This window comes from Myxocyprinus asiaticus, chromosome 4, assembly GCF_019703515.2.
Source record: "Myxocyprinus asiaticus isolate MX2 ecotype Aquarium Trade chromosome 4, UBuf_Myxa_2, whole genome shotgun sequence".
Classification (NCBI taxonomy): Eukaryota; Metazoa; Chordata; class Actinopteri; order Cypriniformes; family Catostomidae; genus Myxocyprinus; species Myxocyprinus asiaticus.
Window position 1 is genome coordinate 46,302,519 of NC_059347.1, and position 22,751 is coordinate 46,325,269.

At 38.6% G+C, this 22,751-nt stretch overlaps 1 protein-coding gene across 4 annotated transcripts in view; it reads right to left on the reverse strand.

Annotated features, from left to right (window-relative positions):
* The window catches only part of LOC127432928 (transcriptional regulator ATRX-like), a 39,228-nt gene extending 17,647 nt beyond the window's left edge, over positions 1-21,581 (reverse strand). For 3 of the 4 annotated variants that reach the window (XM_051684476.1, XM_051684467.1, XM_051684458.1), the window contains exons 1-16: positions 21,394-21,581; positions 20,847-20,965; positions 20,371-20,426; positions 20,094-20,137; positions 19,877-19,998; positions 19,582-19,701; positions 15,991-16,097; positions 15,480-15,547; positions 13,847-14,345; positions 7,003-7,945; positions 6,471-6,534; positions 1,998-2,143; positions 815-988; positions 609-678; positions 383-455; positions 73-279 (exon numbers count right to left, since the gene is read on the reverse strand). In XM_051684476.1, the coding sequence (XP_051540436.1) occupies positions 73-279; positions 383-455; positions 609-678; positions 815-988; positions 1,998-2,143; positions 6,471-6,534; positions 7,003-7,945; positions 13,847-14,345; positions 15,480-15,547; positions 15,991-16,097; positions 19,582-19,701; positions 19,877-19,998; positions 20,094-20,137; positions 20,371-20,426; positions 20,847-20,965; positions 21,394-21,413 (2,832 nt within the window). In that variant the 5' untranslated portion in view covers positions 21,414-21,581. Of the gene's footprint in view, positions 1-72; positions 280-382; positions 456-608; positions 679-814; positions 989-1,997; positions 2,144-6,470; positions 6,535-7,002; positions 7,946-13,846; positions 14,346-15,479; positions 15,548-15,990; positions 16,098-19,581; positions 19,702-19,876; positions 19,999-20,093; positions 20,138-20,366; positions 20,427-20,846; positions 20,966-21,393 lie in introns of those variants that run through there. The other variant, XM_051684485.1, reaches the window with a different exon arrangement.
* Positions 21,582-22,751: the final 1,170 nt, after the last annotated feature.

The following is a 22,751-nucleotide window of genomic DNA, read 5'->3' on the forward strand; positions in this document are numbered from 1 at the left end:
AAGATAATTAATTACAAAGGTAACATACAGAATAGAAATTTCCAGAGCCTATGTAGTTGGTAAGTTCCTTACCTCTGAATCTGCATCTTCTCGTTCTTTTCTCTCCCTCTCCAGTCTTTGTTTTTCTCTCTGCGCTAATCTTTTCCTGCGCTCCTCCTCTTCTCTCAGAGCACTCTGCGTCTCCCGGGCCAGCTGACCTACCTCCAAAAGTCGTCTGATCTGCCTCCTCCCATGAGGGGTGCTCTTTAAACGCTCCTCAGTGTTTGGGGAGATAACATTCTGCATAATTCAGACACAAAAATAAACAAAAAACAGTCATGTATTGAAGTACTCACTTTCATAGCATGTATTGTATGACAGCGAAGAGTGTACAAACACACACATCAGCATTGGTGGACCCGTTGGGTGAATGTGATGGGCTCTGCAGCAGCTTCTTACAAGAAGGTGACTGGGACCTACAATATAAATAATACTTTAGAAAATTGTGACAGAAAATGAATCACCACCATTTGTACATTTTACATTAGTAATTAAAAATGTGCTATTTTCAAGATCCAATTGAAAGCTTGTGTTCCTGGAATGTCCCATGACATCACAGGCTACTTTACCCTGTTTCCTCAGTTTCTGATTGGCTGAGTTCCTCACTCAGGTCCAAGCTGGATGATTCATCACTGCTCACTGTGTTCAAATAAAAATTAAAATCATGCCAAGACTGACGAAAGGAATCATAAAATAACAAATACTTTAAAGAGTACAAATTAGCATAAATACATAAAACTAAGCACACTTTTAGTTTTCAAAGAATTTTACGCACAAATAACACATCCTAAATCTTGTATTTCTCTTTCTCTCTGCTTCTTTTTCGTTGTCTTTTCTCCTTGCTTGGGATATTTTGTTTCTGCCTCTGATAAGGAAAGACCATGTCGTAGGAGTCTGTGTCGGTGACGTGACTCTGTCTGCGACCCGCTGGATTCCGACCCATCATTGTCTGCGGAAAAAAAAAAAAGTATTTGTACTCGTGTAATAATACCACATAAATAGTAGAGAGGACAATAGTCAGCTTGGCTAAAATGCTTTACCCATATTCACTTTTCTATTTTATCAGTTAATAGATTCTATCAGGAATAGTTCACCAATACCTCCATACAATGCAAGTGAATGGTGACCAAAACTTTAAGCTCTAAAAAGCATATAAAAGCAGCATAAAAGTAATCCATAAGACTCCAATGGTTTAATCCATGTTTTCTTAAGTGATTCAATCGATTTGATTTTAGGTGAATGTATCTCCTTTTTTCACTATTAATCTTGACATCATCATAATCTTGCTTTTTGGAGCTTCAAAGTTTTGGTCACCAATCACTTGCCGAGACATTCTTCTAAAAATCTAATTTGTGTTCTGCAGAAGAAAGTCATACACACCTGGAATGTCATGAGGGTGAGTAAATGATGATAATTTTCATTTTTGGGTGAACTATTCCTTTAATATTGGGTCTACCAATAAATGGCAAAATCCTGTTCCAAACCTCCATTTGGAAAATTCTGCTGTCATAATTGACTTAACAATTATATCAAATATTCATAATACATACAGTGTGTTGTTATTGTTGTGGTCTGTAATTTAGTTGTGAAGGCATCAAAAAGCAGAAATAAAACGGTAATTAAAAATAGGTTCTGTGGTCCTAATATTGGTTGAACTCTAATAAATAACCACACAAATTGTAATATCTGTTGTGTTACAGTAATAATACACTAAGTATTAAATAATGTAATGTTTGTAATTTTTAAAAAGTTATTATGAAGTGTTCCCCAAAAGACAGCACAAATTTAACTTGCTTAAACTTAAATTGACCTAATATGCCTAAAAACCTACTGTTGTTAGATCTCCTACAGATGCGGTATTCATTAGAAAGAACAAATACAGTGGTGCAAGGTTATAGGCCAAAGAAGGTTTCAGAGGTCCTTTCCCCATGGTTACAGTGGTAATGGCCATCACTCACCTTCCTCGGCTGTTGTCTCAGGTGTCCCTCTCTTGCTTTTCTTTTCTCCTCTTGTGTTCTCTGACTGCTCATCAGAGCTGGTGTCCAGCTCAGATGCTGAGGAGAGGTCACCTCTGATCTGAGCCAGCAGAATCTGCCTCGCAATTCTTTATAGAACAAGTGAAGGGATGAGGCAGGAAACGGTCAAATGGGAGGTGGTAAGAAAAAAAAAGAGGGAGAGAATATGAGGTGAGCAACAGATTGATTCTGGTTCAATAAAGGATGCGTATTCCTTCCACCCCTTTCACAACAAGTTCTCAAAGATGCACTCAAATATTGACATTTTGGTTATGCAGCTATAATTCAGAGGAAGTTTCTGTTCTGTTTTGCAACTTTATACCCCTAAAGGACATACAATTATATATGAATATAACAACAACAACAAAAAAAAAAAAAAAAAAAATATATAGATACAAATATAAAATATCAGGTAACAGCAAAGAGTAAAAGCTTCTCTGGTCTGTGAAGTGGACCATTACGGTAATGAATTAGAAGTATTAGAAAATGTACTAATTTATTTACTTTAGTAAAGTAAATCTGGAAAATGTAAAATGCCAGCAAGGTACGTAGAACAAGCCTTCTTGGCCATGATGAAGAGGCCTGTCCTCTGGCATGTGACAAAGGAGGGCCCCTCCTCTATGATGCCGTGTAAAGATAAAATGCAGTAACAACTGAGTAATGACTGGAATCAGGTCACTTAAAACTTATGATTTATATTGTGAAAGATGCATTGTCTTTCCTAAATTCAGATTTAGAGAAAATAGTGTGAAAATTACGGTAAGACTAAAACAGAGTAACTGTGAAGCTTAAGAACACCCATTTGAACTCAGCACCTCTGAAAAAGACAGACTGAATTTATAAGCACATAAACATCACAAAAACAGAAAAGCACAGAGGCTGTGTTTGGGGTATAAACTTTTATTAGAACTACAATTCTTATACAATTCTTACACATTTCCTCTTTTTTATGCAAAATTATGCATGCTTCAATCTTCTGAAAAGCTTCTTAAAAGGGAGGTTGTTTTTTGTGTAAAATTTCTCAAAATAATAAGACTAATAAATACTAATCAAACAAAGGACATTATCATGCAATAAATCCTAGCACTTTAATGCAATTTTTTTTTGTTTTATTCAGCTCACATGAAGGCTAAAATCAATAACGGAAGACTCAAAAAAAGAAAGACTAAAATAAATAGGACAAGACAGTTTGAAAGAGGGGTGAGGAAGTGACAGGGGTTAGTCAATTAACGGAAGCAGGTTACTTCAGGTTAGCCAGGGTTCCCACTTTTTACGAGACATTTTTCCCAAAATTTATGTGACCAACAACTCTAATATTAAAAGGCATCTATGGCATGCTGTCAATTTGCCACAGAAAACAACGCAACTCTGCTCTGCCTGACATTTTTACAGTAACGCATTTAAAATACAAGGATAGGCACTTGATAGGTTTAAGCGCACTTGAGCATGAATGTAACATGAACTCTTTAGTAAAAAACAATTTGTTTGTTATTAGAGCTGTAAAGTTTTTTTAATAATCCTTTTGAGGTGGGACTGCTTTTCAAGTGGATAGACCTTATTTATTTACGCTAGCACATCCTTGATTTTGAATGGTTATGACATCGAGGCTGTGAGGGATAGACTTACAGTCTCTTCAATGGCACAAACTGTATAAAGCTGTATAAAGATCCTAGATGACATCTGATTTTCCACAACTCATGTTGTCTGGAGTTTTTTGTACACTGAATGTTCTTGGACATATATTTTATCAATGTTTTGTCCGCAGAACGATCCAAAAACACTTTAAACTGCAGAGCAGCCCATTGAAGAGACTAAGCCTATTCCTCACAGCCTCGTTATCATTCCCATTAAAATTAATAGATGGCGCTAGCGTGAATAAGGTGTATGGCCTTCTGATTGTGCTTTAAGGAAATTCCGATACACTGAGTTGAATGATTAGATAAAACTCTGCAGAGACAAGATTAGTTTGGAGTTTAATTAAATCCACTGACTCAAATCTTTGAAATCTGAAGTTTTTGGTCAACCGATTTTTGTTGTTTAGAGACCATCTGTGTGGGCTATATTGTTCCACCAGCAGGTGGCGATAAGTGATTGGTTTTGAGACAAAACAGTCAAAGGGTTCAGTCTTTGACTGCATTTACATTAACAAGTGTATTCCATTAACATTCATATTCTGATTCTATCACACCTGTCTCATGCGCAACATGCATTTCTTTTGTGTAAGGGTTGTGGTTATAATTCATTTTAAGTAGATTATTCTACAAGCATTTTTCTTTCTTTTTTGACATTGTGCGATGAGTCAACATTTTCTGCGATCAACAGCAGGCCACAGATGCTATCATTAGAGCTTTAAGTTGTTTTTAACCCGGAATATTCTTTTAAAGAAAGGTGAAAGTAAATTACAGGTGATTCACCCATTGAGGTATTGTGGATACTGGTATGGTTCTAAATCATCTAAATGTTAGCCAGCTGTTCATTTGTGTTGGAAGAGCTTTTCTGACCAAACAAACGAGTATCTAGTTGACTGGTAGATTTGGATCATTTTCTCTAATTTGCTGGCTAATGTTTACTTGAGTTGGCTAAGGAAAATAATTATGTTTTATAAAATGCATATCAAAACAAACTGAGATGACGGTGAGTGAGCAGAGATTGTGATCTGTTCCTGCTCATGACACAGTACACAACAAAACGCAAATGATGACACAAAACAATATGATTTTGCGATGTTTGTTTTCATGACAGAATACATCCAATTCCGAGTCCCGATCGGTCCCATGGTTTCTTCGTCGTACGGAAATCTCGTCATCGACACAGTGATATAATTTAATTATAACGTTGCACTAAACACATAGTCCAGGACGTTTTGGTAACTTTCCATTACTGGAAAATCGCATTACAAAATTCAAGGTTTTCCAGGTTTTCCAGGATGCGTGGGAACCCTGTTAGGCTGTAGAAACAGAGAAAAAGAAACGAAACGGGGGGGGGGGGGGGGTGGAGAGAGAGAAAGAGTAAATAAGTGTTGATTGCCTCTCCGCAGAGCCATGCAGATCACAGACAAAGTCAAATAAACATCTTATCTGAGAGTGAAGACTACGCTCTTTATTCGCAATCCCCAAGCACACAACTGCACAAACTTTGGAAAGCTCACAGCCTGCATGTTGGGCCTGAAAGAACTACCTGAATTTGATGCTGTCCACTTAACATTTTGAGTCCACCAATGTAATAATTGCAGGTCTGGCTGCTCAGACTTGTGTTGTATGCAGGCAGGAGCACCACTGCTCAATGTGTACTTAACTTCTCAAATGCACACACACACACACTTACTGCTGGACCATGGCACCAAATAAAGCTTATACTCTAAACAAAAACTCAGGACATATACCTGTGCTGGGGTCAAGTTTCCATTCTCGGTAAGTTTATGACCTTCTCTGCAAGTCATGAAGACATAAATACTGCAACATGTGCAACTTTACTGAAAATAAAACGCTGTGAACCACTAACGTGTAAATTACTCTAGGTACAGAAACCTGCACTTATTGAACAAATGCAGTTCATATGAAGGCATAAAACTCATCTTCACCTTAACCTTCTAAATGAAGAAAATACAGGTTGCTGTCCCAGGATTAATCTCCTGAAAAAGAACAAACAACCGCTTTCAACACAAACACTTAAACTCCTACTGTCCTCTTGCCTCCCTCTCTGCCTACAAAAACATTGTGTTCACTTGAATTCCACCAATAATGACATTTAACTGCCAAGAACGAAAAAGTTATGTGAAACTACTGTAACACCTACCGTTAGCAAACCACACAGCCTTTGTTCTGACTGAACGAAAACATTACATCGTGAGAACCAGGCAGTTGAGCCCTAAAACACAAACACACACAAGACGTTGGCTGTCTCACTGAACACAGGCTCTGTCAGATCCGAAAAGAAAAGGTGCAGGCTCTTTCTACTCTCTTAAAAGCATTATTAGTCAGCACAGACAGGAGAGAGGACAATTTGACTTTCACGAGTTCTGCCAAAGACATGCAATGGTCTATGTCAGTGCAGTAAAATTCAAACATAGGAGCTCCTCTGGAGAGGATTCACTGATATACATTTCACCTGTTAACAGTGCGGTGTCGACAGCCTATGGTTACAGATTTTCTCTAACACGTGTGGACATAAACTTGCACAGTTTGTTGACAGAGCAAACAAAATGCATTCACGAGTGAGTTTGATTCACGTGTTCAAACTCTGCATTAAAAGCCCTGTCTAGAAGTGGTGCGTGCAGATGTACGAGAAGCTTGCATGCTTTTAAATGGGGTTTGGATCAAAGCTCTTGTTGTAGTGAGGTCGGTTGGGCCAGAGTCCGGTGAAGAGGACCTGTGCTGGAAAAATGTGTGTGTGGCCCTGGTGCAGACGGAATCGTACCTATTTTCTAAATCATCGTCATCCACAGATATGGATGGACCAGGCTGGATGTCCATTTCATCACCTGGAAAGGGAAAATAAAATATTAAAGAAATTAAACTAAAATATAATAATAAATTATAAACTAATAATTTAGTAAATATTAAACCCATTTTGCCTCTAGAGGGTTCCCAAACTGGCTAAGGGTCTTGGGTCTAAACTCCTTAAGTGAAATTTTCCCAGCGTCTCATAGCAGTCGTAGCGCGCATGCGCCAATCGCTTGTGTATGTGCAGCAACGCACTGTCAAATGGAGTATACTTTGACAGGCTTGCGTTCGACTGTATGCAGATACTGAGCATTTGCATCAAAATCGAAGTATACTTTGAGCTTAAGAGGGCTTGGTGACATCAGTTAAACAGGCAAGCCGTTTCAGAGGCAGAGCAAGTTTTCATAGAAAATGTCATTGTTTTCCTACTAAAAGCAGTGTTTCATTTAATTGACAAACACACACCTCCCCACCAATAATGCACCTGCACACACTCACAAACTCACCGGAAGACTGCTGGAAATTTCCGGAGCCAAGCAACGTGACGCCCTCTGTCAGGGGTTTGATCCTCTGATCGTCTGAGTCACTACTGTCCAGTTCCTGTCCCCCCACCTCACTTGACGAACTCTCACTCTGTCCCGTCATCCGGGCAACTTTGTGGGCTCTTGCCATGGCCATCTTGACCATCGACCCCTGGTCCTGAGAGCCCCTCCTTGAAGACGCAGATGAGGAAGACGAGGACGACGAAGATCTCTCTTTGAGATTCCGCTTGCGGGAGCTTCTGTCCGGAGGTGTGGTTTTTACCAGCCCAAAGAGCCGCTGCTTCCTGACTTGCTGGTTTACCTCATCCCCTTCCCAGCTGCTACCGACCAAACCCTCTTCCTCGCTGTTTGCCATTGCAGCAGCCGTCTGAAGCAGAACCTCAGGTACCTCATCAGAATCAGAATCGTCCTCGGCTAGATCAGCATGCTCGGCAGCAGAGCTAGTGGTCGCCCGTCGGCGGCGTGGTGTGGTTTTCACACGTGGAGAACGTTTATTTTCCTCTGCCACTGACAAACTTTTAGTGTCAATTTGGCCATCTTCCTTTCCCTGTTCCTCATCAGTATCATTATTAACATAAAAACTCTCAACCTCTTCTTCTCTCTCAATCATTTCATCCATCTCCATCTCCACCACCTTCATCTCCACATCTTCCCCTCTTTCCTGCAATTCTCCACATTTCTTTATGCTCTCTATTTTTTGTCCATCAGGTGATGGAGAGATGGAAGGAGACGTACTGCTGATGGCTGGTGTGGTGACTGGTACAGGAGTGAGTTTGACCACCAACTCTTTAGTGAGTCCACAGCTCTGTGATGCTTTCTTCCGTCTGGCCCTTCCTTTCGGCTTTTGACTTTCTAAAGCTACTCTGCCAGCACGTTTGGACCCAGTCAGCTCATGGTCCAGGGCTTCCTGTAATCACATTAATACATTGCTGTAATACACCTTAATTAAATGTCCTTAAAGGAATAGTTCACCCAAAAATGAAAATTCTCTCATTATTCACTTACCCTGATGCCAACCCAGATGGGTATGTCTGTCTTTTTTCAGCAAAACACAAATAAAGATTTTTAGAAGATAGAGCTCTGTCAGGTCCTTATAATGCAATTAAATGGGTGTCAGCACTTTGACGGTCCAAAAGTCACATTTAGGCAGCATAAAAGTAATACATGTGACTCCAGTCGATCAATGAATGTTTTCTGAATCAAATCGATACTTTTGTGTAACAAATAAATTAAAACGTTATTTACTTTTAAAAAGCACACATCTGGAATGGTATCAGGGTAAGTGAATAATGTGAGAATTTTCATTTTTGGGTGAACTATTCCTTTAAGTATTGTAAACAATTTTTTATTGTTGTTTTGAGGCCACTTTTTTGACATCAAAATTATTTTTATTTTTATTATTATTTTACTAGGAATGGGACAGGATGGTTGACCAGTTGTCCAACTAGCTGATTAGTGAGGTCAGCAATGTGAAAAGACCTTCATATAACATTTGACTGCAAAAAAATTGTCTTAAAATTAATTACCTTTTAAAGTCGCTACATCCATCATAGCACCCTGATGTAAAAAATGGATTGCCTTAAACTCAAGACAATTACTGTCTGACTTAAAACCACATGCTGTGAGCAATGTTCACATTATCATGCATAATCTGTTTTTTGTGAGGACTACAATAGTTGTGTGAAGTAAAAGGTTAGTTATATAGATTATGGGTAGATTACATGATAATTTGTATAATTAGTTGACAAGTCCTGCGGTGTGACATGCTTGATTATTTTGATATGATTTATTATGCAGCTACTTTGACCATACTAATTGAGAGTATAGGCTACATGGGAGTATTTGTCAGGCATGTGATTGCCCTCAAATCTCATCCCCTCCCAAACCCACACAGACATACAATTTACACCTTTTTCAGTTTCCAAAAATGTGCAAGATTTATCATCTCATATTGCTGCGCCGCTCAGCGTGTGCTGCAGTCACACGTTAGAAGGTGCCGCTCACTCATGCAGTGCTTATTGAAGAGGTCAATGCAGAATAGATTTTAAAATGCAGCTTTTTCAGATTACTAATCACGCAAGGTCATATCGCGATTCCAATTTATTTTAATCCATCATGCACCCTCATGGATATCATACTGATGTCTTGGAAGTCTAAGTCTGCAGGTGTCAAAGCATATTGGATGGTTTTCCCTCATCACATAAAAGCCACTTTCACAACTGTCACATCCATAACAAAGAGAGGTCACGTCTGTGACACTGGTTTTTTCCCCATTTATGTGAAAACCACAATGAATAAAAAACAAATATTACATGTTCTTAGGAGAGCAAACCCTGCATTCTGTTCATTCTGTTTTACAAAGTACATGGTCTAAAAACGTGTGTCCATTTTTGTTAAGTCTGTAATGCAAAGTCATTTCTCACTCTAAACTGGGAGGAAAAAACCTTTCTAGACTGAATTTATATTGTCTGGACTCTGTCTGCAGAGGTTTATTCATACAAATTGTTCTGTTTCACTTCAAATCACCTGCTGTGAGCAATTTCCCCATTATTAGGGATACTCTGTTTTTGTGAAGAAGTTTTGTGAAATAATGGTTTACAGTTATGTAGTCTATGCATAGGTGACATTAAATATATTAAGTTGAGTAGAAAATCCTGCAGTGTGACAAGCTCGATTGATTTTTATATGATTTTTTGTATGCAGCTATTTTGACCATATTAATTCAAAGACTAGGATACATGGAATATAGAAAGGACAGTTTGGACTGCCGCGAGAATTATTGGTTGCCCCCCGTTTTCCCTCAGGCTATCCATCTCATTAACAATGAAAAACTAGCCCATTGAGCAATAATTGTGCAATTCGCAGTTTAGTCTTTTTATATTTATCCAACACATCCTACCTCTTCTGCCATTACATTCCCTTGCACTGTATATAACGGATTTGTATTTGCACATATACATATATATATATATATATATACACACACATACATATACAGTGGTGTGAAAAAGTGTTTGCCCCCTTCCTGATTTCTTATTTTTTTGCATGTTTGTCACACTTAAATGTTTCAGATCATCAAACAAGTTTAAATATTAGTCAAAGATAACACAAGTAAACACAAAATGCAGTTTTTAAATGAAGGTTGTTATTATTAAGGGAAAACAAAATCCAAACCTACATGGCCCTGTGTGAAAAAGTGTTTGCCCCACCTGTTAAAACATAACTTAACTGTGGTTTATCACACCTGAGTTCAATTTCTCTAGCCACACCCAGGCCTGATTACTGCCACACCTGTTCTCAATCAAGAAATCACTTAAATAGGACCTGCCTGACAAAGTGAAGTAGACCAAAAGATCTTCAAATGCTAGACATCATGCCGAGATCCAAAGAAATTCAGGAACAAATGAGAAAGAAAGTAATTGAGATCTATCAGTCTGGAAAAGGTTATAAAGCCATTTCTAAAGCTTTGGGACTCCAGAGAACCACAGTGAGAACCATTATCCACAAATGGCGAAAACATGGAACAGTGGTGAACCTTCCCAGGAGTGGCCGGCCGACCAAAATTACCCCAAGAGCGCAGCGACGACTCATCCAAGAGGTCACAAAAGACCCCACAACAACATCCAAAGAACTGCAGGCCTCACTTGCCTCAGTTAAGGTCAGTGTTCATGACACCATAAGAAAGAGACTGGGCAAAAATGGCCTGCATGGCAGAGTTCCAAGACGAAAACCACTGCTGAGCAAAAAGAACATTAAGACTAGTCTCATTTTTGCCAGAAAACGTCTTGATGATCCCAAAGACTTTTGGGAAAATACTCTGTGGACTGACGAGACAAAAGTTGAACTTTTTGGAAGGTGTGTGTCCCATTACATCTGGCGTAAAAGTAACACCGCATTTCAGAAAAAGAACATCATACCAACAGTAAAATATGGTGGTGGTAGTGTGATGATCTGGGGCTGTTTTGCTGCTTCAGGACCTGGAAGACTTGCTGTGATAAATGGAACCATGAATTCTGCTGTCTACCAAAAAATCCTGAAGGAGAATGTCCGGCCATCTGTTCGTGACCTCAAGCTGAAGCGAACTTGGGTTCTGCAGCAGGACAATGATCCAAAACACACCAGCAAGTCCACCTCTGAATGGCTGAAGAATAACAAAATGAAGACTTTGGAGTGGCCTAGTCAAAGTCCTGACCTGAATCCTATTGAAATGCTGTGGCATGACCTTAAAAAGGCAGTTCATGCTCGAAAACCCTCCAATGTGGCTGAATTACAACAATTCTGCAAAGATGAGTGGGCCAAAATTCCTCCACAGCACTGTAAAAGACTCATTGCAAGTTATCGCAAACACTTGATTGCAGTTGTTGCTGCTAAGGGTGGCCCAACCAGTTATTAGGTTTAGGGGGCAATCACTTTTTCACACAGGGCCATGTAGGTTTGGATTTTGTTTTCCCTTAATAATAACAACCTTCATTTAAAAACTGCATTTTGTGTTTACTTGTGTTATCTTTGACTAATATTTAAACTTGTTTGATGATCTGAAACATTTAAGTGTGACAAACATGCAAAAAAATAAGAAATCAGGAAGGGGGCAAACACTTTCACACCACTGTATATACACACATATACTGTGCATCCGGAAAGTATTCACAGCGCTTCACTTTTTCCACATTTTGTTATGTTACAGCCTTATTCCAAAATGGATTAAATTCATTATTTTCCTCAAAATTCTACAAACAATACCCCATAATGACAACGTGAAAGAAGTTTGTTTGAAATCTTTGCAAATTTATTTAAAAAAAAAAAAAAAAAGAAAAATCACATGTACATAAGTATTCACAGCCTTTGCCATGACACTCAAAATTGAGCTCAGGTACATCCTGTTTCCACTGATCATCCTTGAGATGTTTCTACAACTTGATTGGAGTCCACCTGTGGTAAATTCAGTTGATTGGACATGATTTGGAAAGGCACACACCTGTCTATATAAAGGTCCCACAGTTAACAGTGCATGTAAGAGCATTAACCAAGCCATGAAGTCCAAGGAATTGTCTGTAGACCTCCGAGACAGGATTGTATCGAGGCACAGATCTGGGGAAGGGTACAGAAAAAATTCTGCAGCATTGAAGGTCCCAATGAGCACAGTGGCCTCCATCATCCGTAAATGGAAGTTTGGAACCACCAGGACTCTTCCTAGAGCTGGCCACCCGGCCAAACTGAGCGATCGGGGGAGAAGGGCCTTAGTCAGGGAGGTGACCAAGAACCCGATGGTCACTCTGACAGAGCTCCAGCGTTTCTCTGTGGAGAGAGGAGAACCTTCCAGAAGAACAACCATCTCTACAGCACTCCACCAATCAGGCCTGTATGGTAGAGTGGCCAGACGGAAGCCACTCCTCAGTAAAAGGCACATGACAGCCCGCCTGGAGTTTGCCAAAAGGCACCTGAAGGACTCTCAGACCATGAGAAACAAAATTCTCTGGTCTGATGAAACAAAGATTGAACTCTTTGGCCTGAATGGCAAGCGTCATGGAGGAAACCAGGCACCGCTCATCACCTGGCCAAAACCATCCCTACAGTGAAGCATGGTGGTGGCAGCATCATGCTGTGGGGATGTTTTTCAGCAGCAGGAACTGGGAGACTAGTCAGGATCGAGGGAAAGTTGAATGCAGCAATGTACAGAGACATCCTTGATGAAAACCTGCTCCAGAGCGCTCTGGACCTCAGACTGGGGCGAAGGTTCATCTTCCAACAGGACAACGACCCTAAGCACACAGCCAAGATAATAAAGGAGTGGCTACGGGACAACTCCGTGAATGTCCTTGAGTGGCCCAGCCAGAGCCCAGACTTGAACCCGATTGAACATCTCTGGAGAGATCTGAAAATGGCTGTGCGACCTGATGGAGCTTGAGAGGTCCTGCAAAGAAGAATGGGAGAAACTGCCCAAAAATAGATATGCCAAGCTTGTAGCATCATACTCAAAAAGACTTGAGGCTGTAATTGGTGCCAAAGGTGCTTCAACAAAGTATTGAGCAAAGGCTGTGAATACTTATGTGCATGTTTTATTTTTAATACATTTGCAAAGATTTCAAACAAACTTCTTTCACGTTGTCATTATGGGGTATTTCTTTGTAGAATTTTGAGGAAAATAATGAATTTAATCCATTTTGGAATAAGGCTGTAACATAACAAAATGTGGAAAAAGTGAAGCGCTGTGAATACTTTCCGGATGCACTGTATGTGTGTGTGTGTATATATATATATATTTTGTCTTATTGTGTATTCTATATATACTTTATTTTCTCTTCAATCTTTATTTATTTTATAATTTTGTATTATTATCTCTGTCTTGTTGCTGTATTGTATTGTTGTACACTGGAAGCTCCTGTCACCAAGACAAATTCCTTGTATGTGTAAGCATACTTGGCAATAAAGCTGATTCTGAATATTTGTACTTTTAAAAAATTTATTTGTCATACCACAGGACCTTCTAAAATGAACTAGCGAAGACAAAAATGGTGAAAAATTAAAAGTAATGGTTACCAGTTACAGATACCAGTTAACCTATAATACTGATGTTGATAAAAAAAAAAAAAAAAAATTTAAGATCAACTAGTCGACTTGTTCAAACAACTCGCCAACTAGTTGATTTAAAAAAATAAAAAATAAATAAAAAAAATATCTGACAAAAATATAAAAAAGAAAAATTTCAGAGCTCGAGTATACTTCATTCTTTTAGATTAACTGGTATAGTCGTGGTGATGTATGACTGAAATTTATATTGCACATACTGTTTATTCTTTTCTCCTTTTACCTGTAATGCAATGTTGGCTGCTTGCAGATCGTCCAGTACAGAGCGAAACATCCTCAGCTGTCCCATTCTCTCCTCCTTCTCTTCCTTCAGTTCCTCCTCTCTTTCGCTTTGAACGATTGCACTGAAGGAGTGGCTCAGAGATGAGGTAACATCTACAAACCGCTGCATTCGTTGGTAAAGTCCTGAAGAGGGCACTGGGCCACCTCCTGCCCCCAACAGATAGGCTGCACCACGACAGCCCTTGGTCCGCCCTCGAACTGAGCTTGTCTCAGGCCGGGATGCTCGTTTCTGAGCTAGTTCTAGGTTCTCCATAACAGAGTCACAGGCCAACACTAGCTCCACCAATGGCTCGGGACTGCAGACATAACAGTACCACTTCCTCTCCTCCTCCATGATGCTGGACAATTCCTTCCTCCCCATGTTACGTAGCACACATTTCTTACAGAAAGCATTACTGCAGTAATCACAGCCAATCAGACTGCCTCCCTCTGCACACCACCTGAAAAAAAAAAAAAACAACACAGCAAATCAGATCACTTATCAAACACAGAGAGCCCCACAGGAGTGGATATAAAGTAGACTCTTAACAACAGTGAGGTGATACCAGTCTGTTCTCATCTTAATGCAGCTGCATTGCTCAGATTTTCACTTGCATACTTGTAAATGTGACCTGTTTAAGAACTCCTGCTTGCTCTGTACACAGGTGAATTTTACAAAAACTGTCAAGAAATGTCCGGGGATTCACTCCAAATCCAATCAAAAAGAAAAAATACTTACCTATTTTTAGGATCATAAAAATTTTGCATGAATCATTTATATATTAACTTCACACAAAGTGCAGTAAACATAAAAATAAATAAAAAAAAAACCATACATAGGGGCCTGAGTAGCTCAGCGAGTAAAGACACTGACTACCACCCCTGGAGTCACGAGTTCGAATCCAGGGTGTGCCGAGTGACTCCAGCCAGGTCTCCTAAGCAAACAAATTGGCCCGGTTGCTAGGGAAGGTAGAGTCACATGGGGTAACCTCCTCGTGGATGCTATAACGTGTGGTTCTCGCTCATGGTGGGGCACGTGGTGAGTTGTGTGTGGATGCCGCAGAGAATAGCGTGGGCCTCCACACACGCTACGTCTCCGTGGTAACACGCTCAACAAGTCACGTGATAAAATGCGCGGAATGACGGTCTCAGACGCAGAGGCAACTGAGATTCGTCCTCAGCCACCCGGATTGAGGAGAGTCACTATGCCACCACAAGGACTTAGAGCGCATTGGGAATTCCAAATTGGGGAGAAAAAAAAAACTACATATATTTTTGGTGACCAATCTATGCCTTTAAAACAGTACCAGTTTTCCTAGGTACACTTGTGCACAGTTTTTCAGTAAATAGTCATGAAATTTCACAAATCCACAATGCAAAAAAATAAATGCCAGACCTAAAAATTAGGGTTCATTTTCTTTAGGCAAAATGTATGACCCAGACATTTCATTAATTCTCCAAAAAATATGTTTAACCCATGCAATAAAAGATTAATAACACAATCCAAAACTTCCATCTAAACATACACACTGCAAACTTCTCTCTAAATGCCCATCACACATTTTTAGATTGCTATTCATCACTAAATCATGTACCTGCATTGCTCGTCCATTCCCTCTGAATCCTTGCTGATGTCATCACTCATATAATACTTAAAACAAGTCTAGAAAGTGCACAAACAAACAGAATAAAATACGCAAATAGCTCTGGAAAAATAAAAACAGACAGAAATAAATATGCAAATAGCTCTGGAACAATAAGAGACAAGGGCTGCACAATTAAATTAAATGGCAGTGTGCAATTATTAAATCACAAATGGCTGTGGTTTAAAGAGTGAATGATACTGTGTTCAGTTTGTAATGCATTGCACACTCAAAGCATGCGTGAGACTCGCGATATTGTGTTTTCAGTTTTAATATGAGATTTTAAATGTTTATCATATCGCAATCACAATATTTTCAAAATAGTTGCAATATAATTTTTTTTCATCCAAATTGTGCAGTCCTAGCAGAGACGAGAACATAATCTTTATTTGAACTTTTTCTCGGATTTGACAAATTTATATTTACACATATGCCACACACAAACTCACATATACGTGCGTACCTTGCAGATGAGTACTTTAAGCATAGGGTGCCTATAGACTGAGTCACGCTGGAAATGATTCACCTGCTGACCACATGCAGTGCAGTTTACCCTCTCCATTTCATACCCTGAAACAGACATCTCCTGTCACGCACATGCCAGTAGTTTATCAAATCTTGATGAGTACGTGATATGAATGTAAGCTGAAAAGTGAGTTTCACATCCTCCACAAATAAAACAGCTGCAAATGGAGAGATAGATTGAGAATTTTTTCTATTCTAAAATTACTTTGTGAAAATTCTATGACTAGGGGTGTGCAATATAACCAAAAATGGATATCACAATATTTTTTTTCATTTTTGGTCAATTATGTCAGATATAGGGGGGGGATAATTCTTTTTTATTTAAAACAATGTCCAAAGTAATGGTAGACCTGTTATGTTCATTGCAATGAAACAACATCAATAAATAGACCATTATTTTTAATACACAGTTACCTATTTTCAGGGTTGGGAGGGTTACTTTTGAAATGTATTCCACTACAGATTACAGAATACATGCTGTAAAATGTAATTTGTAACGTATTTCGTTAGATTACGTATTCTAAATACTTTGGATTACTTCTTCAGCACTGGTAGATTTTTGCACTTGTTTTGACTATAAAAACTCTGCCAGTACAGTAAGACAAAATACACATGTTAAAAATCCATTCTCTGAAAAACCTAAATATCTTATGCAGTGTTGTTTCTAAAACAAGATAAATCAAACTGATCTTGATTTAAAGGATATTTTGGTATTTTTACAGGAAAACAATACAAAAATTATCATCAAGAATATGATTTTTACCCTAATATCAAAGGTCTTACTAGAAAAAAAGAAATAATGATCCAACGTGAATTTTCTTGATATGAAAAATATGATCGTGCCTGGTAACATGTGCATGTAAAATGGCTAGAAATAGCATTTTAGCTTAGCGTGAAGCTGACAATTTACACAAGGTTTATTTCTATTTCTTCTGCTCCAAACTTACTTCAAACTTACTTCTCTGTCTGCTCGTATGAATGTAACACATCATAAGAAAGTGTTTCACCGCTGTTCAAATGCACTTTTGATCGCATCATTTATATGTATAAATGTTTTCCATCTGAAAGGACTAAATATTAAATGAAACAAATGACAATAAAATGCAAAGTAATCTCTTCAGTAATCAAAATACTTTTTGAATGTAACTATTCTAATTACCAATGATTTAAATTGTAACTGTAGTGGAATACAGTTACTTATATTTTGTATTTTAAATATGTAATCCCGTTACATGTATTTCGTTACTCCCCAACCCTGCCTATTTTACCAACACGACATACTAGAAACCAATTTGGTACAATATGCTAGATACAAAGAGACAAGGCTGACAAAGGTGCAAGGCTATTTATTAATTCCTTGTGGCAGAACAGGTGCCAGTAGGAAAGCTTGATGGCATCAGCAACAGTAACTAAGGTGAGGGTGAGTACCTCACACCTAAGATGATGCAGGCTCTTCCTAGTTTTTTTGCAGTAAGTAAAGCGATTGGAATCAGAGGTTGCGTTATCCCGAAATTTCCCAAATTTCAATACATTAACGAATAATTCCAAAATGCTGTCCCTCATTTTGACAGATTAAAAAAATAAATTTATGAGGCATGAAATGGTATTAGCGCATCGGTATTCATTTTAACCATCTTTACGTGTCTTAACTCTCACTCTATTTTTGTGTGTGCGCAATGGAGAGAGCGCGCTCATCCATCAGATTAGGGCTGAAACGATTAGTCAACATTATCGACATCATTGAAAATAAAAAATTGTCAACCAAAATTTTCGTTGTCGAATAGTTGTTTGATCTCATTTAACGTAAAATGAGATCACATTAAACTCTCATGATGGCACGCGAGAGCAGCACTGCAGCTCGCACCTGACTGAGGAGAGGAAGAAATACACAGCTCACAGTCCAGATGCACTCCAAACTTTCCAAACAGCTTCAGGTGATGAAGATTGCAAAGAATGAGGGAATTATACAAAAATACCAAATAAGTAAATACAGAAGCACTCTCGTTGGGGAATAAGTGGAGCCGGAGCACTTTAAAGGAAACTCCCTGGCGTTACATCTTTAATGCAGTTATATTTAATGCGTTATAGCTTTATTAAAGTTCAAATAATACGGAAACAGATCATGCAAATAACTACAAACTCCGAAACTGGCATTTCTCTGTGTAGTCAGCACCTCTTCAATGAGTTGTGCGAACGTCCCGATCTAAGGGGAAGAGATTGAAACTGCATCCGGCTGATGCACACTGTCGCGGGGACACTCGTTCCTCATGCACACTTGCTGCAGCTAGATTATAACGTGATGGCTTGCAACTTATTGAATCATAATATATGTGTCACTGTGCATTTCTTATCGTGATGAAAATTGCCAATATGTAGCTTTATTAATAAGAGAGAGTTTGTTTTTTTGTGAGTTAAAGATGGACTGAAGTGAACAAATAGGTGAGAGGGGGTAGACTTCACCCCATTATACACAAAATACATTTTTGATGTGTTTTGGCTTGTTTTCCAATATCAATTTATAAAACTCCTTTAAAACAACATACATTCACTTTAGCAGCTATACTGCTGAAGAAAAAATTGTTATCTGAGAATGTTGAATATATTAAAAATACAAATATTTTAAAATATCTAAAAATCCTTCAAAAAAAAAAAGATGCATTCACCTGAGAAGCAGCATATAAGATATTTAGACTTGATTTTAGAGAATAGATCTTGAATATAAGGATATTTTGTCTTTACTGCACTTGCAGAAGTATAACCAAGGGATAAAATACACTTATATACATCCTCTTAAAGCAAGTCTAAATATCTAAAATGTTGCTTCACAAGTCAGTGTATCTTGTAAGGATTTTTATACAATTTTAAATGGAAAACAAGACAAAAACAAACAGATTTTTTGCAGTAAATTTCTTTACTAAATTAAACTTAATAAAAAGTATTTTTTTCCTCTTTAATTCAGTGAATGTCATTTAGAGGTATTTTTAAAAGACGATGTTGTCCTCTTTATTGTTAGTAAGCATGTTTAATGCAACCATTTAAGTCAGGGCACAAGATGAATAATTGGTTAAGGGCTAATGATTAATCATTGCAATAACTGCCCGAATAGTCGAATAATCGTTCTACTAATCGTTAGATTAGTTGATAATCAAAATAATCGTTAGTTGCAACCCTACATCAGATCATTAGAAAAGGTTATTTTTAATGCAAAAGTAACTAATGACAGACAGAAATAATATAACTAAGGTTTATAATACAATGATTATTTGTTGCACAACAAATGTGTGGCGCCATGTGGCATAACTGCGACAGGAACAAACAATACTTCCTACCGGTTGACTCATTTCTAGCGTCATATCAATTTGATCTGTATTTTCCCACCCCTAATCTAGATTATGACTGTGAACAGAAAGATTATCTGCACATAAATTTGTGAATGAACATCACACCATCTCAAAGCTTTGCATCATCACTCTCTGTTTGGAAATTTTACATATATATTAATCTGAAAGTCTAGTTGTCTCTCTCTCACCTCTCCGTCTGTCAGTAATGTCTTTGTGGTGCTTGTAAACTCGTCTTGTCCGGAATTCAGGACCACGAAAATCATCACGACTTTCATTTCCCACAGGCTCCGGCAGTACAAACACCGTTCCTGTGTCAAATATCCAGAAAGAAGTTTCCATCATACCAGGACATTCTCTAATGACCAGATACATTCATGAATACACAACTTTACTGACAGGGTTAAACTTTTAATCACCCTATCGGAGACATAAATTAAAGGGTTATGATCATTAAATGGGTCTGTTAACTATGTGAATGGGCACCTTTGGGTAGAGAGCTGGTGTCAGGCTCACTGGACTGAACAGACACAACATCCTCTGCTCCACTCTCAGACGAAGCATCCGACTCATTCATCCCGCTGTGTTTGGTAACAACAGTCGGTTTCCTGTAAATTACACAGATTTACACATGAGTTTATTTAGACAGTCAGTTTTCAAGGAGCACAAATGTACTTCATTTGAATCACTGTTTGAGTCAAACCTTCTTGATCGACCCGATGACAACAATCCTGCCGAGCCACTGGCCTGCAAACAAACAACAAACAATTTTACACACGAGCAGACCTATAGAGATCTTTGAGTCAGTAGGAACCTCCATTTCACCCCTGGAAATTGCCACGAGAATTCATCAGAGCCATTCATGCAAGGAAACATTGTGACGTAAAGCTGGAAGTTGTATCCAGAATGTGATGTTGATCCCCTCTGAATTAGCTGCAGTCTTTTATAACAACCCAGAGTAACAGAGAAACCATACCTACCTCCTCTGCGGCCTGGACTTTGACCTGCTGCTCCAGGTAATCTTTGGCTGTCTCTCCTGTCAATAAGACATACTGTATTGATCCTCAGGTTGATATTTAAAGGGATAATTCACCTAAAATGAAGATTCTGTCATCATTTACTCACCCCTCATGTTGTTCAGTAAGACTTAGATATTGTCGTGGAACACAAAAGTTTGTTAGGCAGAATGTCAACCTCAGTCACCATTCACTTTTATTGTATTGAAGAAATATGCAATGAAAGTCAGTGCGAGTGAGGCAGTCAGTCCCTAACATTCTATCTAGCATCCTCTTTTGTGTTCCACCGAAGAAAGTTATACAGATTTGGAACACCCAAAGAGGGTGAGTAAATGATGACAGAATTTTAAGAACCTTTTACTTTTGGCTCTAGTCCTGATGTTATGAGAGGTTGGGATTATGTACGGTCATAAATCACTTTTCTCATGTGCTGTATTTACCATTCCAGTGGCCTGGTAAACTGGATTCATTCTTGTCTTCAGTAGTCGTTGCCAGGTATTCATGCAGTTTCCCGATCAGCTCCCCCAGCTTACTGCCTCCACCAGCTAGTGGCCCGGGTCTGCAAAGAAAAGACACAGCTAGTCTCCATGGCAACTGCATATTATTGCCATACGTCATGATACTTAAAACTCACTAAATGGCTAATCGTTTACTTGATCTACAAAACCAAACCACACATGACCACGGAGGATTCCTAGAGATAGCAGCACACCTCAGCTTTATTATTTGATGTTTATATGTTTAAAAGTTATTAAAAGTCAGAAATCTCTCTCCCTGAATTGAGTCTTTGTTTTGGTTGGTGCCGCGAGATCAATGCCTCAACCGTTAAAACGATTTATCGACATTACTTTAGATGCGAAAGATTACAGATTACAATCAACAACTGGATTTAAAGGTGATTTTTGTCAAGATATAATAGTAAGTAACAATCTATTGGGGTCTTGCTTGGCCCATTCACACTTGAAAAGAAAGAAAAGTGTGTCTCACCTGAGGACCTCGGCAGACATCACTGCCTCCTTTGCTGCACTTCAACACACCGCCGAGCGTTTAGCACAACCAATAACATGCGTTTCACAGTTACCAGCATACAACTCATATTTGGCGATACACAAAAACTCTGCCTCTTTTAACCGCCATTTTCCCGGCGAGGCATCTTAAAATGGCGCAGCGGAAACTGCGCTCTTCCGTCATTTCCGTGGATGACGCAAAATTTTCGGTTAAGAAAACAGACGTGTTTACGCCACCGGATTTCGTCATAACTGCAAACAACGACTGGCGCTACTGGGCAATGTGTCAGTTTTATTTGAAAACGGTAAAGAGCAAAACAATTTAATCACAAGTAATTATAAAGGACAAATTTTTCCTTTTTGTGGAATTTGAATGCATTATTGTGTACGTGCAAAAAGCTGATAATGTAATTATGAACCCATTCTACTTATCTACAGCCGTGACGTCAATTTTTAGCTGAACCCGGAAGGTTAATTCGCCACGGGGTCCATTTGTAATTTCCTTTGGGTTTTTATAATGGGGTTTTTCAATTTATGAGTACATTAAGGTCTGTGGTAAACATTACGTGAAGATACTTGGACATTTGTTCTACAACATAAAAAAGCACACAGTCATACCTCAAACATTAATTTTAAAGCTGACATGTTTTTTTTAAAGTTTTTTTTTTTATACTATTATTATGTTGCCAACAAGTTGCTAGATGGACTACAAATACCACCAGAAGGTGGGTGACAAAACGGAAAACTGTAGTAGTTCTTAACTAGAAACGTGTTAGTGGGTTTCCCAAAAGCATGGTAAGCCTAAGTAGATCGTAGAAACCATTGGTGCCAGTGGTCTCTACAATCAGCTTAAGCCTGCAATGCTTTTGGGAAATGTACCCATGGTCAGAAACGGCCCTGCTCTTCTAGGTTTTTGTACTACAGCTTGGACAGCTTTTTTTCTTGGGTGTTAAAGGAATAGTTCACCCCAAACTAAGAAAATTCCCATATTATTCCATACCCGTATGACTTTCTTTTTTTTTTGTTGCTTGGAACACAAAAGGAGATATTTTAAAGAATGTTCACATTGCTCTTTTCTGTATAACGAAATAATTTTGCTACCAAGTTTCAAAAAGGACAAAGTAGCACCAAAGAAGTAGTTGATAAGTGCTTTTCCACCATCAGGCCAACCAGTTTTGAGCACAGGGAGTAACAGTTCCAGTAGCATTTCCAATTGAGCACTGTTCGATTATAACCCTTTTCTGGCCTGGATTTCTCAGCACATTCAGTCAATCTAATCTACTCTAATTCTGATTTTGCAGCACCATGGAAAAATTAACCAGAATCGTGCCAATGAGC